Source organism: Molossus molossus, unplaced genomic scaffold, assembly GCF_014108415.1.
Source record: "Molossus molossus isolate mMolMol1 unplaced genomic scaffold, mMolMol1.p scaffold_m16_p_13, whole genome shotgun sequence".
Lineage (NCBI taxonomy): Eukaryota > Metazoa > Chordata > Mammalia > Chiroptera > Molossidae > Molossus > Molossus molossus.
In genome coordinates, this window is record NW_023425348.1 from 81,663,687 (window position 1) to 81,677,409 (window position 13,723).

The following is a 13,723-nucleotide window of genomic DNA, read 5'->3' on the forward strand; positions in this document are numbered from 1 at the left end:
TATATTGTTTTCATAGCCTAAGACATTGACCTCATCTGCATGGTCACAGCTAGGTTATAGGCATATTTGGGTCTCAGGTTACAGAAAGAGGAGGAGAGAGCACGGAGGAGCACCCACCTAAAGTCCCAGACTTGGAAAGTAGCACATATCACCTCCCTTCATCATCCGCTAAGTCACATGATTCACCTTACTCATAAGGGAGACTGGGAAATGTAGTCACTGGCTGGGCAACCATATGACTACCATTTAGTTATTTTGGGCTACTGGGAGAATAAATTTTGGTAGATAATTAGTAGTGTCTACCACATAGACTAAGCTTCTGAGTCCTTGTTGAACTCAGATGCCAGACAGTCGACATCTGTGTTTTCAGGAGCTCTCAGGCCCTGTTGATACAGATCACTGTCCCCTACATTTGGGAGGTTAATTCTGTCTGATAGAAATCATCTTCTTCTGCCATCATTAGTGGTTCCCAGCCAAGTCAAGGAAATAGGACTATATCCATAAAGGACTATTTCCTGGTTTATTACAGCTTTCCACCTGCCACATTGATGACCTTATGCTCTGCCTCACACCAAGTTTACATACTGGGTAATTACTCTTTAAAAAAAAGAAAGAAAGAAAGAAAGAAAAACCTAATACTTCACCCTCTATGGATGCTTTAAACAATTAAGATTCCTTAAGGAAAATTCAAAAGCCAACAGTTTGTGCATAGTGCGCAACTCCTTGAGGCCTTAGAAACACCCCACCTCCCTTTCCCTCATAAGGAACAAGAAGGATTAGAATCTGTGAAACTTCTGTACTGGCCTATTACAATCTTAACGCAAAGAAGTGAAGCTAATGGTGGAATTTCAGGTGCAATGTAAGGGGAGAGGTTAGAGACAGGGATATACCTTGGTCTCCTGGCTGGCAGAGAGCCCAGACTGTGTCCCACACACTCAGCATAGACTGGATGCTTCTGGTCTATATACAGTGTGTGTGTGTGTGTGTGTGTGTGTGTGTGTGTGTGTGTGTATCCCCTAGGGGCTCGAGGTGGCAGCACATTCATCAGATAAATTAATTTCTGTTAATATGACAAGGAGAGGGGCCCTTCCAGGAAACCAGGGCCTGTCAGAGACAAGTTTCCCCTGTTTGTCATTAAATTATTTGTGATAGTGAAATAGTAGGCCTAAAAAAAAAGAGAGAGACTGGAACAGGCATAGCTCTTAGTGAAACCCACACCTTCAAAGTTTGGCCCTGGAATAAGATTATCCAAGTAAGATTCAGATGACCAGCTCAATCCATTTAAGTCTTTCCTTCCCAAAGGTAACAACGACCAGATGGCATCCTCCCCCTGCCCATAACTAGGAAGCAGGAAGTCCTACTCCTAGAGAGGGAGTGTGGGTATTACAGAGTGAGGACCGGAGGGCTGGTGGAAGAGCACAGGGCGGAGGGCAGAGCTCACTGTGGGGAGTTTGCCAATGCCCTGTTTCCTATAACCCACCAAGAGCTGTGTGAAGCTCAGGTGAGCATCTATGCAGTTAGCATGTTAAAATTTTAATGTACTCCATAGGTTTTACCTTTTATTATGGAACTTTTCAAAAGTAAGAAGACTCCGCAAATAACCTGTGCCGTTTCAACACTTACCAACACTTTGCCTATCTTGTTTCATGGACCTTTTTTTTTTTTTTTCCTTTTTGGTGAATATTCTGAGTATTTTAAAGCAAATTTCAGACATCTCACCAGGAAATGAAATGGTGTTTGAAATATAATAAACAGATGGTACTCCCTACTTTCAATTATACTAGCTAGGCTTTTGAGTAAAGAGTTTGAGACCCACTGGTATACTCCAGCCCCCTAGTTTTACAATAATGAGAATTCAGAAGTGAGCCGCCCAACGTTGGTGCTTGAGTGGGAACCAGGGAGAAGTCAGCCCTCGCCCCTGACTCGTGAGTGACGGTCCCAGGCTGATGCCCGACCTCGCTGGCCAGGTCCTTGGGAGGGGGCGGGGGACCCTCCACTCCCTGCAGGCAGGGAGAATCGGAGCGGTTACCCCCAGCACCCCTGGAAGTGTAGGCCGGGTGCGCCAGGGCCAGGGACGCAGCAGGATCCTGAGACTTGCAAGCTGCGGTAGCTGGAGTGGGGGATTCTGGGCGGCTGGCCGGGGCGAGGTACCCGGAGCTGGGGTGGCCTTAGAGAGAGGAGGGCACGTGCTCCAGCGACCAGAGGGATAACCCGGGCCCGAGGGCAGACTGGGGCCTGGGTCGCCCCGCCGCCACTCCGGCGCCCCAAGGAGGCAGCCGACCGTGAGGCTGGCGCGGCGCCCGCGGCTGGGAACAGGAAGTCGTATCTGCGGGCGCGGCCCTGGGTTCGATGCTGCAGATGCCGCGGACCGACAGAGAGCGCGGAGGTCGAGGTGAGCGCGGGGTTGCTTTCACCACCTGGGAAAGCCTCCCACCGGGCAAGAGCTAGCGGCTGCGTCTGGTGTGAGGAGGAGGATTTTGCAAGGGGAGGGAGCCCAGAGAGGTGATGCTTTGAGGCTCGGATCCGACAGCCCGAAGGTCTGGAATAGGGGGTGGGGGATACCGGGCCGACAGACTGAGGTCCTGCAGGGGCGGTAGGGCTTCCAGCGTCTGAGAACGCTGCTGGGAATCTGGGGTTTGAGAGAGGGCTGGGGGCGGTGAAAGTGGGGGGAAGGAGGAAACTGCAAAGAGGTTTGGGAAGAGTGGTCTGGGACTTGGTAGACGGACGCGAGGCAGGCGGGGGCGAGGGTGTCTCTAGATGTATGGGGACGCGGGGCGGTGCCAAGGCTGGGGTTGGGGGAGCGCAGTCCGGCAGGGCACCTTCCGATGAGAGGAGTAGGGGGAGTTAGCTTTTGGAGGATACGTAGATGGCGGGGCTTGCAGGAATGTGGCGGAGACTCAAACACCTTTCGCGGCTGCCGAGATCCCCCAGCACCGGGGGCGGGGAGCGCACCAGGGCTAAGAAGCCACCGGGGCCCCGAGGTGAGCCTGACCCTGAAGGCCGACTCTCGGGGGCTATGGCTTTAAGAGGGACGGCTGGCGCGCGGGCTCTTTAAGAAAGAGGTAGGGGCGTGTCAGGAAATGAGTCCTGGGCCCGCCTCGCCGGGGGAGGGGCCTTGGACTTCGGGAGTTCTCCGTGGCAGAGCGGAGGGCTGCGCGGGAAGGCTGCGCGCTGTGGGCCAGCGCCAGCCGGGCCTCCTTTCGCGGCCTTCGGGCCCCCGTCCTGAGCCCCTCTGACCCGCCCCTGCACCCTTCTTTTCAGACCCTCCCGCTTGCCGTTCCTCCATTCAGCTCCCTGCAGGCCCCGCTCCTCCCTACAAACCGTCTTCCATTGCAGCCCATGCCTCCCTCTCCCTGCACCTCTTCCCCACGCTGGCCTCCGCAGTTTTCTAGCACCTTCGCCCTGCATTCTTCCTCACCCACTTTTCCTTCCCTTCCTCTCCCCTCCCTTTTTCCCTAGGCTCCAACCCCTTCCCCCCTGACTGGTCACCTGCCTGTTCACCACCCCTTCCCTGTCTTATCTGATGAGGCCCCTAGGGTGGGAGCAGGTTGTGAGGCTCACCCCAAAGCCGAACCTCTCTATCCAAAAGGACGGTGGGGAGGCCTCTAGGCCACCGCCATGTGACAGTTGAGGGCCGCAGCTTGCAGAAAGCAGAAGTGAGCTCACTGCCCTGTACTCCAGGAAATCAGTCTGGCTGTGCTGTGACCCAGCTCCTCTGCTACCATGAACAGGGCCCCTCTGAAGCGCTCCAGGATCCTGCACATGGCACTGATGGGGGCTCCCGACCCCTCCGGCGAAGCAGAGGCCAGCGAGGGGAAGCCCTTTCTGCTCCGGGCACTGCAGATCACACTGGTGGTCTTTCTCTACTGGGTCACCTCCATCTCCATGGTGTTTCTCAACAAGTACCTGCTGGACAGCCCCTCCCTGCAGCTGGACACTCCTATCTTTGTCACCTTCTACCAATGCCTGGTGACCACACTGCTGTGCAAGGGCCTCAGTGCACTGGCCACCTGCTGTCCTGGTGTGCTGGAATTCCCCACCCTGCGCCTGGATCTCAGGGTGGCCCGAAGTGTCCTGCCCCTGTCAGTGATCTTTATCAGCATGATTACCTTCAATAATCTCTGCCTGAAGTACGTTGGTGTGGCTTTCTACAACGTGGGCCGCTCCCTCACCACTGTCTTCAATGTGCTGCTCTCCTACCTGCTGCTCAAGCAGACCACCTCCTTCTATGCCTTGCTCACCTGCGGCATCATCATTGGTGAGTAGCTAGCCAGAGCCATGGGAAATAGGAGAGGCATGGGGACCAAAACCCTAAGGAATAACCCTGCCAAGCATCTTTGGACTTTATCTGTCCCAACTCCCTGATGGTAATATGAGGAAGAGCCTGGGGTCCAGAGAGAGCATATAACTTGCTTGAGGTCACCCAGCAAGTTAGGGGCCCAGGCAGGACCCCTCCTACAAGGTGAAATTATAATCTGTATTTCACAGAGGGAAAACCATGGTACACAGAGGTTAAGTAACTTCCAAGATCACACAGCTAGTTAGTGGCAGGGCTGAGATCTGATCTCAAGCAATCAGGCTCCATATACTTGACCACTCTATTCTATTGCTACTCAAGAGCTCAAGTGCCTTGACTCCCCATCTGGTGTTCTTTCTATGGAACAGTGCATCTTTAAGAAATACGCTTTTAGAGGTGTTAGCTGTTTTCCCAGACTTGACCCTCAAAAAAATCACAATTATTGATGGGACATTGTGCTTATCATTTCACATACAGCATCTCCTTTGTTCCCCAAAGTTCCCTGGGTGTTAGCATCACCGTGATCATCTCCATCCAAACAAGGAAACTGAGGCTCAGAGAGGTTAAGTTACTTGCCCAGGGCCACACAGCTGGGAAGTATCCAGGCTGGGATGCAAACACACATTGGTCAGATTGCCAGCCCTGTGCTTCTAACCACTCTCCCATAGGTGTTAAAGCTGCACTACCCAATACAGTAATCACTGTGTCTATTTCAATATAAAGAACAGCAGGTCCTCAAATAACATCATTTCATTATAATAATGATAAGGTACATAGGAACTTAACTTATTTATATCAATTACCTTATGGTAAAAATTTATTTAGTTATATATTGTTTTAGTAGCAGAACCTATGGATGATGTTAAGTGAAAACTTACTGTAATTCAAATTAAATGAAATTTTGAAAACTCAGTTCCTCAGTTACAGATGTAACCTGATTCTGTAGCCACATTTCAAGTGCTCAGTAGCCACATGTAGCCAGTGGTGACTGTATTGTACAGGACAGATTATAAGAACATTTATTGTTTTATTGCAGCACACTAGGTAAGAGCACCCCCAGCATCCCCCACCCCTCCTGGGCCTCTGTCATCTAGGAATGTGATCCTTCTTTAAACCTGTTCAGGGCCCTGGCCAGTATTGCTCAGTGGTTAGAGTGTTGGCTTGTAGCGCAAAAGGTGGCGGATTCAATTCCTGGTCAAGGGCACACACCTGGTTTACAGGTTCTATCCCCAGCCCACTCGGGCCGCATGTGGGAGGCAACCAATTCATGTGTCTCTCTCACATTAACGTTTCTCTCTCTCTCTCTCTCTCTCTCTCTCTCTCTCTCTCTCTCCACGCCCCCCCCCCCCCTTCCTTCCCTTTCACTCTCTCTGAAAATCAATGGAAAAAATACCCTTGGGTGAGGATTAACAACAACAACAACAAAAACCTGTTCAGGTTTCCTGGCGCTGGAAAGATTGTCTTGGTTGACCTACATGTTCTTTGCTGGTGCCCCAGAGTCCAAGGCCAAGGTGCCACCTGTCTTAGAAAATATTCCCCTTGCCCTGGCCGGTTTGGCTCAGCGGTTAGAGCGTCGGCCTGCGGTCCGGAGAGACCCGGGTTCGGTTCCCGCTAAGGGCACGTACTTCGGTTGCAGTTTGTCCCCGGCCCTGGTTGGTCGTGCGGGTGGCGGCCACTCGATGTGTCCCTTCACGTCGATGTTTCTCTCACTCTCTCTTCCTCTCTCTCCCTCCCACTCTATCTGTACAAAAAATGGAAAAATATCCTCGGGTGAGGATAAAAAAAAAAAAAAAAAGAAAGAAAATATTCCCCTTATTGAGCAACTGCTGGATCCAGGGCTGCTCAATCTAGCCCCAAGATCCAAGATGGGGATGGGGGGAGAAGGGTGGAGGTTAGAGTGGGAGGAGCTGCTAAGAGCCCTGGCATACTCTCTCAGCTGCTCCCCCTTCCCCTCCCAGGGGAGGCATCACTTTCTCCCACACTTCTCCAAGTGCCCCAGGGGTCTCCACTTCAGTCCTGTAGACCGTGTGTGTGTGTGTGTGTGTGTGTGTGTGTGTGTGTGTGTTGGGGGGGAGGTGCTCATGGTGGGAGAATTTGATTGCAGAAAGGTGATGTCACCAGGGAAACTGGGCCCAAATCCGAAAAGTAATAAAAGTAGCTGATGGTGAGATTGCTTCTGAAAAAGGTGCATCTCAGGTTGATGCCCCCCCCCCCAACTGAAAATCAATGGAAAAACATCCTCTGGTGAGGATTTTTTTTTTTTTTTGAGAAAGGAGACTTGGCTTCTATGCTCTGGTAGTCACGGTGATAATGCATGGCAGTAAATGAGTTAAGATCTGTGATGGGGACTTAGAGGTGCTGTGGGGATCCTGGCTCGGCAGAGAGGGAGAAGTAGTTGGGGAGCAGGCCTTCTGGAGGAAGTGCTAGCTGGGTGTAAGGAAGGAGTGAGGAGAGACTGTTCCAGGCAGCAGAAAGAGCATGTGCCCTTCATGGCTGGGCCCAAGCAAGGCACCAGATTCGAGGCTGCCCAAGTGAAATGAATCTGGAAGAGCTTTAAGGCAGGACAGGACCTGAGCAGATCTGTACATGAGGAAGGTCATTGTCATTCTGGTTGCAAGGTGGAGAGTAGATTGGTTGGAGAGGGGGTCAACACAGTGACCCAGATCTGCAGCTAAAGGAAATGGGAGCTCAAGAAGTTAGGTAAACTTTTCCCAGGCCATCCAGCCTCTAAATGGCAGAGCCCAAATCTCTCCAACACCAAAACTTTCCTACTCCCCCATGTTGCCGGATACTGTCGCAGTGATACAATGTGTAGGACTGAGCCTTGCCTTTGGGAAGGTGAGGTCAAGCTACAGTGTCCTGTCCCTGTGGGCAGGTACATAGCATCCCATGGCAGCCCAGGGGTCTTGAAGGGATGTGCAGGCAGAAAGAGGTCTCAGGGATAGGGGTGTCAGGAAATACTTATAGACTTCCATTTTACACCCCAGGAAGCCCAGCCTCTCAGACCTTAAATCACTTGCCGAATGTTATTGTAACCACCAAGTGCTCATCCTGCAGAACTCAATTCAAGTGTTACTTTCCAGATGCCCCAGGCTGACACAGTTACCCAGTTACGGGTTTTCACAGCACCCTGTAGTGTTTTATGGACCTCATTACAATTGTAATTAAAGAAGTAATCAAGTTCAGTGGCTTGAGCATCATCCCATGGACTGAGAGGTCCCGGTTCGATTCCTGGTCAGGGCACATGCCTGGGTTGCAGGCGCGATCCCCAGTGTGGGGCATGCAGGGGTAGCCAGTCGATGTTTCTCACATCAGTGTTTCTCTCTCTTGCCCTTCCTCTCTCTCTAAAAAAAATCAATAAAAACATATTTAAAAAACAAAGAAGGAATCGGGAAATGAATTGTTTTAATGTCTTTCTCCTTTGCTATAATGCGTACTCTGTGAGGCAGGGTTCCTGTCCTAGGCCACTGCCTCAGCGTTTGTATGTGCTTTGCATATAGTGGAGACTTTGGACATAGTTGGTGCAGGGAGGTGGGAAGGATGGGATGGTGAGGGCAGCATTACAGTCTGTGAATTTGGGGGACAAAATTCTCTGCCTTTCTTTCTCCCGTACTCATCCCCTCCCTTTCTCTTCTCCCCACTGCAGGTGGCTTCTGGCTTGGTGTGGACCAGGAGGGGGCTGAGGGCACCCTGTCCTGGACCGGCACCCTCTTTGGTGTGCTAGCCAGCCTCTGCGTCTCCCTCAACGCCATCTACACCAAGAAGGTGCTCCCAGCGGTGGACGGCAGCATCTGGCGCCTGACATTCTACAACAATGTCAATGCTTGCGTCCTCTTCCTGCCCCTGCTCCTGCTTCTGGGGGAGCTTCAGATCCTCTTCGACTTTGCCCAGCTGAACAGTGCCCACTTCTGGGGCATGATGACACTGGGAGGCTTGTTTGGCTTTGCCATCGGCTACGTGACAGGACTGCAGATCAAGTTCACCAGCCCCCTGACCCACAATGTGTCGGGCACAGCCAAGGCCTGCGCCCAGACGGTGCTGGCTGTCCTCTACTACGAGGAGACCAAGAGCTTCCTCTGGTGGACGAGTAACATGATGGTGCTAGGGGGCTCCTCTGCCTACACCTGGGTCCGCGGCTGGGAGATGAAGAAGGTGCAGGAGGAGCCCGGCCCCAAGGAGGATGAGAAGAGCAGCATGGGGGTGTGAGCTGCGGGGACCTCGGGATGGCCCAGCCCAGGACACTGCCCAAGAATGCAGTGAAGGCCTCTCTTACCCAGAGAGAGTGGCCTGGAGGGGATATGTTTGCAGACTGATCAGAATCTGGTGGTTGAAATGGAACCGGCGTTTTCAAGTAATGTCAGAAAGTTGCCGATCCTGTCTCGACACCCTTTCCTGTTTGGGAGGTTTTGTCCTCCCCTAGGAAGAAGGGACCAACATGGGAAGAGCACACTAGCCCTTGGGGAGTAGGAAAGTGGTACACCCCTTCCTGTCCCCGTCCCAGGGCCTTTTACCTCCACATGGCCTTTGGGGTTGAGGACAGGCCACACCCTTTAAGGAACAGTATAGCAAAGCCATCAAGTCTTCACCTGTACTCAGGGAGATGGGGGTGTGACCCCACCACAAGCCAACTGAAAGGGTCTGGGAGCCCCAAGCACCATATCTCGATCCCAGGCGGGCAGTGCAGCTTTGGCCCCACAACCAGCTTCCTTTGGAGGAAAGTGGGGGCTGGGCTGAGAGAGGAAATGGACCAGTGTTCCCTCTTCTCTGCAGAGAGACCACCAGGCCCATGGGAAAGGCAAGGGTCAGTTGTTCCCATGCCTGGCCCTGGAACTCCCAGGGGCCACTGGGAATGGGGTACATCATGGGAAAGCACCCTTCCCCCACTATCTGCACCCCATGTTTCCAGCTCTTGAACATGGGGAACCAAACAGCTTTTACAGGTGAAGCAGGGTCACTAGCACCCACCCCAGTCCCTGGCACCGGTTTTACCTGCCTCGCTGTCTCCTGGCACCTGGCACGGCGGCCTGGCTCAGGTAAGGAAGTGGAGCCAGGAGCCACTTCTGCTTCTGCCAACTCTGCCCGTCCCCCGTCCCCCCCCCCCCCCCAGGGCTGATGGCCTCCCCTGATCACCAGTTGCATTCTTCTCCGAGGCTGGGGCTGAAAGAACCTGACTGTCCCCTCACCACACCCCCCCCGGCCTCTGGGTAGCTCCCGCCGCCCCAGTCCCTTCTGTTGGGTGTTTTGTTCCACCCATCTCCTTGGGGTAACTCCTGGTGGGTTTAGTCCCTGTGGGGAAAGGCTGGGGAGAGTGTGTCTTTAACACCTGCGTTTCTAGCCCCCCCACAATCCCAGGTGGTTTATAATGAAGTTGGTGGGCCCGGTGCCCTGAATTGTCAGTGACTTAATCACAATGCGAGTAAGATGTTCTGTGTGTGGGGGCTGAGTGCAGGAAGGGGCCGGCAGGCCTGGGCCGGGCTTATGATCAAGGCCTGAGGAGAAGCGCTGGGTCTGTAAAGGGCAGGAAGGTTCGCCCCTGCCCTCACCAAGCCCAGGTCAGCCCATCTCAGAAAAGCCTGTTCTCTCTCGATCAGGGCTCCTTCCTGGGAGGTGGACGACCAGACCTCAGGTCCCATAGTAGCAATAGCTGTCATTCACTGGGCACTTGCAGGAGGGTAGGCACTGTGCTGAGTGATCTGCATCCATCATTCATCTTCACAACCCCCACAGGCACCCTGTGCGGTGGGCACCACCGCTGATCCCCCATTTTACATAGGAGGCTACTGAGGCTCAGATGAGCACAGGAAGGAAGCGGCAGCAGGAGGATTCAGAGGTCTCTGCCTCCAGAGCATAGGTACTTAGCCGCAGTGCCCTTAACTACACTCAGCATTTTTGAGCACTTACCATGTGCCAGGCACTGTGATAGGTCCTATTAATGTAAAGACCCACATCTGCTTCAAAGGGCCCCAAAACAGGTCCAGTAATGGAAATAGTAGTCTATTGCCCTGAGGTCTCAGAGAAGGGAAAGACCAAGTCTGGGGGATCAGCCAAGTCTTCATAAGGGCCAGAATGTTTGAACGGGTACGAGGGCAGGCCCGCTGAGGGAACCAGGTTGAGCCAGGAAGAAGCACAGCTGGGTAGTGGAGAGGGGTTTGGAGGTGAGGGCTAGACTAGGGGGCTGCGCCGTGGTGTGAAGGGCCTTGAATGCAGTGGTCAATCTGGACTTGACCCTATCGATGTTTAAGTTATTACCAGACCCCTTAAACAGAAAGGTCATGATTGTTTCTGCATCCCTTGTATGAGCAGAAAATGGAGACAACATTCTTGATGTTACTTGTACTTTCTTGGACAAGATTCAAGAAAAAATTAAATTTTAACTTTTTACCCAAAACTTTAAAATACAGACAAAGATGCATGCTTTTGACTTCATCTCAAATATCAAATTAATTCATAAGTTTACAAAGTGCAAGGGTCCTTTCCCTGGCCGGTTTGGCTCAGCGGTAGAGCGTCAGCCTGTGGACCAGAGAGACCCGGGTTCGGTTCCTGCTAAGGGCACATACCTCGGTTGCAGTTTGTCCCCGGCCCTGGTTGGGGCACTGTGGGTGGCAACCACTCGATGTGCCCCTGTCACATCGATGTTTCTTTCTCTCTCTTCCTCTCTCTCTCCCGCTCTATCTAAAGGTAAATGCAAAAATGTCCTCAGGTGAGGAGGGGAAAAAAAGTGCAAGGGTCACAACTCTCAGAACACAATTGAACAGCCCACCCCCCACAAAAATGTGCAGTGTATGTAGGTGGGTTTGGATCCACAACTGACCTTCTCTCTTGTCCCTCTCTGAAGGCAGGGATGTGGAAATCAGGCTTCCCAGTTTAAAAAAAAAAAAAATGGTGGGTGAAGCTGGAGAATTTAGGAATGGGACACCTGGCCTGATGCTGCCACACACCTCTCCTTCAGAGTGCATCACTCTTCACTTCTGCTGCCAAAGAGACTTGGGTTCTACCTCTTAGTGGTAAAGGTTAGGTGCCCTAGCCTTTCTGGGCCTCACTTTTCCTATCTGAGGTATGGGGATAACTCTGTCCTTCCTGCCACATGATGTGAGTTAATGCTCAGCATAGTTCCAAGAATTCCATGAGCTATTGCCATTATCCACATCAACAAACAGCAGTCTGTTTATTGAGTGTTGACCATGCCCCAAACACCAGGGAGACAAACAGTAAACAAAAACTAAAAGCCAGTAAACAATCGCAAATGCATTGGCAAGGACAATGAAGAAAAAGCCGAAATGAAGACCACCAGAGGGAACCGTCTCTAGATGGAAAACTCAGAGAAGGCCGCTCTGTGAGCATGTTTAACCTCAGACTCAGATGAGGGGAAGGAGCCTGCCGCAGGAAGAGCTGGAGAAGGGGCATCCCAGGCAGAAGGCACAGCATGTGCAAAGGCCCAGGAGGCAAACAGCTGGGTGTGGTGCAGGAGGAGAGAAGGCCGGAGTGGCGGGAGCAGAGTTGGGAAACCTCCTTCCAGGGGAGGGTAAAGTCGCAGAAATAGGAAAGGGGATAGAGGCAGATTCGGCAACTTTCTGACATTACTTGGAAACACTGGTTCCTTTTGGTTCCACTCACCACGGGACAGAGTGGAAAGAAAGGAGCCAGAGGCCAAGTTCAAGACTATATAGAAGGCCCCTGTTATCCACGGGGGATACGTTCCAAGAGCCCCAGTGGGTGCCTGAAACTGCAGATAGTACTGAGCCCTGTATATACTATTTTTCTTATGCATACATATACTTGACAGCTTCTCTTTGGCATGTCTGAATTCCCAGTATCACTACTCTTGCACTTGGGTCACTATTAAGTAAAATAAGGGTTACTTGATTGCTCTCTTCCCGTCCACTCTCCCCCACCCCACCCCACGGAGATCTGTTATTCTGTTCCATTTGACAAAGGAACAGGAGAAGGTCTGGAGTCTGTGTCAGGCAGAGGGATCAGCAAGTGCAAAGGCACTGCTGGGTGGGGATGTGGTTGGTGTAAGTGAGGAACGGCAAGGCCTGGGTGGCTGAGGAGGTGAGAGGTGGAATCAGATTGTGGTAGGGGGAGTTCGTAGACCATAAGATATATTAGTTAAGTTTCTTTGGGCTGCAACTAAGAAATCAATGGAAACTAGTGGTGTTTGCCTGCACCCCCAGCACCTCCCATTCCTCCCATCCTGTGTGTGCAGACTGCACCACCCATCAAGAGGCAGAGTCTATTGAACCCTGAATCAGGGCTGACCTTGTGGCCGCCTCTGACCAATGGGATACAGAAATAGCAACATTTGGGGGCTTTTGAGACCAGGCGTTAAAGGGACTTCTGTTTCCCCCTGGCAATCTGAAGGCCAGCCACATGGAAAGGTCATGAGGAGGAGAGCCGAGGCAGCCCGGCCACCAGCCCTGCCCACCCACCGAATGAGTGTGGCCACGTGCGTGACCTGCAGAAGATCAGCAGAAGAGTCACCCAGTCGGCCCACAGAGTCAAGAGAAACAGGGGCTTGGTTTTAAGCCTCTAAATTATGGAGTAATTATTATGCAGCAATAGCTAACACATTAGCCTAAGTAAATGGTAGGGGGATGTTTGAAGGGAACTGGGGTTTCTTATGGAATTTCAGGAAGACCAGTGAAGCCAAGCCGGAGGAAGGGCAGGACCCAGAATCCTGTGACCAGCCTCGCAGAAGTCTGCGACCTTCCCGCCAGAATGCCACCTCGAACGCACCGCAGCTGCAGTGTGGCCCAGGCTCACTTTCAGGCCAGCTCCCCAGTTTCTGGGAGGAGGGTGTGACTGAGTCAGGTCCCCGAATCCCCAAGCAAAGTCACATATGTCACCCAGACCATTGCGACGGGGCCCAAGCGCAGGCCCCAAAGTGTGCTGGGACCGTAGCCCAGCAGCACCCACTACACTGGAATATTCTCCCCTACAGACTCAAATAGGTAAGAAAATATGGCCAGAAAAGTTTTGCTTTTTTTTCCTGACTTGATTTTGGTTCAAAAAAAAGCTGTTCATCAATGAACATGTCCAAGTCCCTTATTTGGCAGCCCAGGAAAGCTAAGGCTCAAAGGTTAAAGGAGGCTTCTGAGGCCACAGAGCAAATTAGTGGTGAGCCCACAGTGGAACATGAGCCTCCTGGTCCTAATCCAAAGTGTTTTCTGCATGCTCGAGATCATGCACTGATTGGCAGGACAACTATTCTGTTAATTTTGCAAACACTTAAATAAATTTTGCTACGTATTAGGCACTGTTAAAAGTTCTTTACAAATATTGATTCATTTACTCCTCATAACAACCCTGTGGAGGTACAATTATCTCCCATCTCACAGATGAGAAAAACTAGGGCACAGAGAGGGTAAGTAATTTGTCTGAGGTCACACAGCTAATAAGTGGCATAACTAGGATGCGAACCGGAGC

The 13,723-nt window shown here is 52.0% G+C and overlaps 1 protein-coding gene across 2 annotated transcripts; it reads left to right on the forward strand.

Annotated features, from left to right (window-relative positions):
* The first annotated feature begins 2,342 nt into the window (after window positions 1-2,342).
* SLC35C1 (solute carrier family 35 member C1) lies at window positions 2,343-9,317 on the forward strand. 2 transcript variants are annotated; one of them, XM_036258667.1, is made up of 3 exons: window positions 2,343-2,392; window positions 3,732-4,258; window positions 7,944-9,317. In XM_036258667.1, exons 2-3 carry the CDS (start codon window positions 3,763-3,765, stop codon window positions 8,501-8,503), a joined length of 1,056 nt encoding a protein of 351 aa, XP_036114560.1. In that variant the 5' UTR covers window positions 2,343-2,392; window positions 3,732-3,762; the 3' UTR covers window positions 8,504-9,317. The 2 variants fall into 2 exon arrangements, with proteins under 2 accessions (XP_036114560.1, XP_036114558.1); XM_036258665.1 differs by lacking the exon at window positions 2,343-2,392 and having other exon boundaries at window positions 3,507-4,258.
* Window positions 9,318-13,723: the final 4,406 nt, after the last annotated feature.

Excerpts from the sequence above, each read along its gene's own strand:
- SLC35C1 (XM_036258665.1), top strand. The coding sequence starts at position 3,724 with ATGAACAGGGCCCCTCTGAAGCGCTCCAGGATCCTGCACATGGCACTG. Across the intron at positions 4,259-7,943 it reads CACCTGCGGCATCATCATTG|GTGGCTTCTGGCTTGGTGTG; the intron begins GTGAGTAGCTAG and ends TCCCCACTGCAG.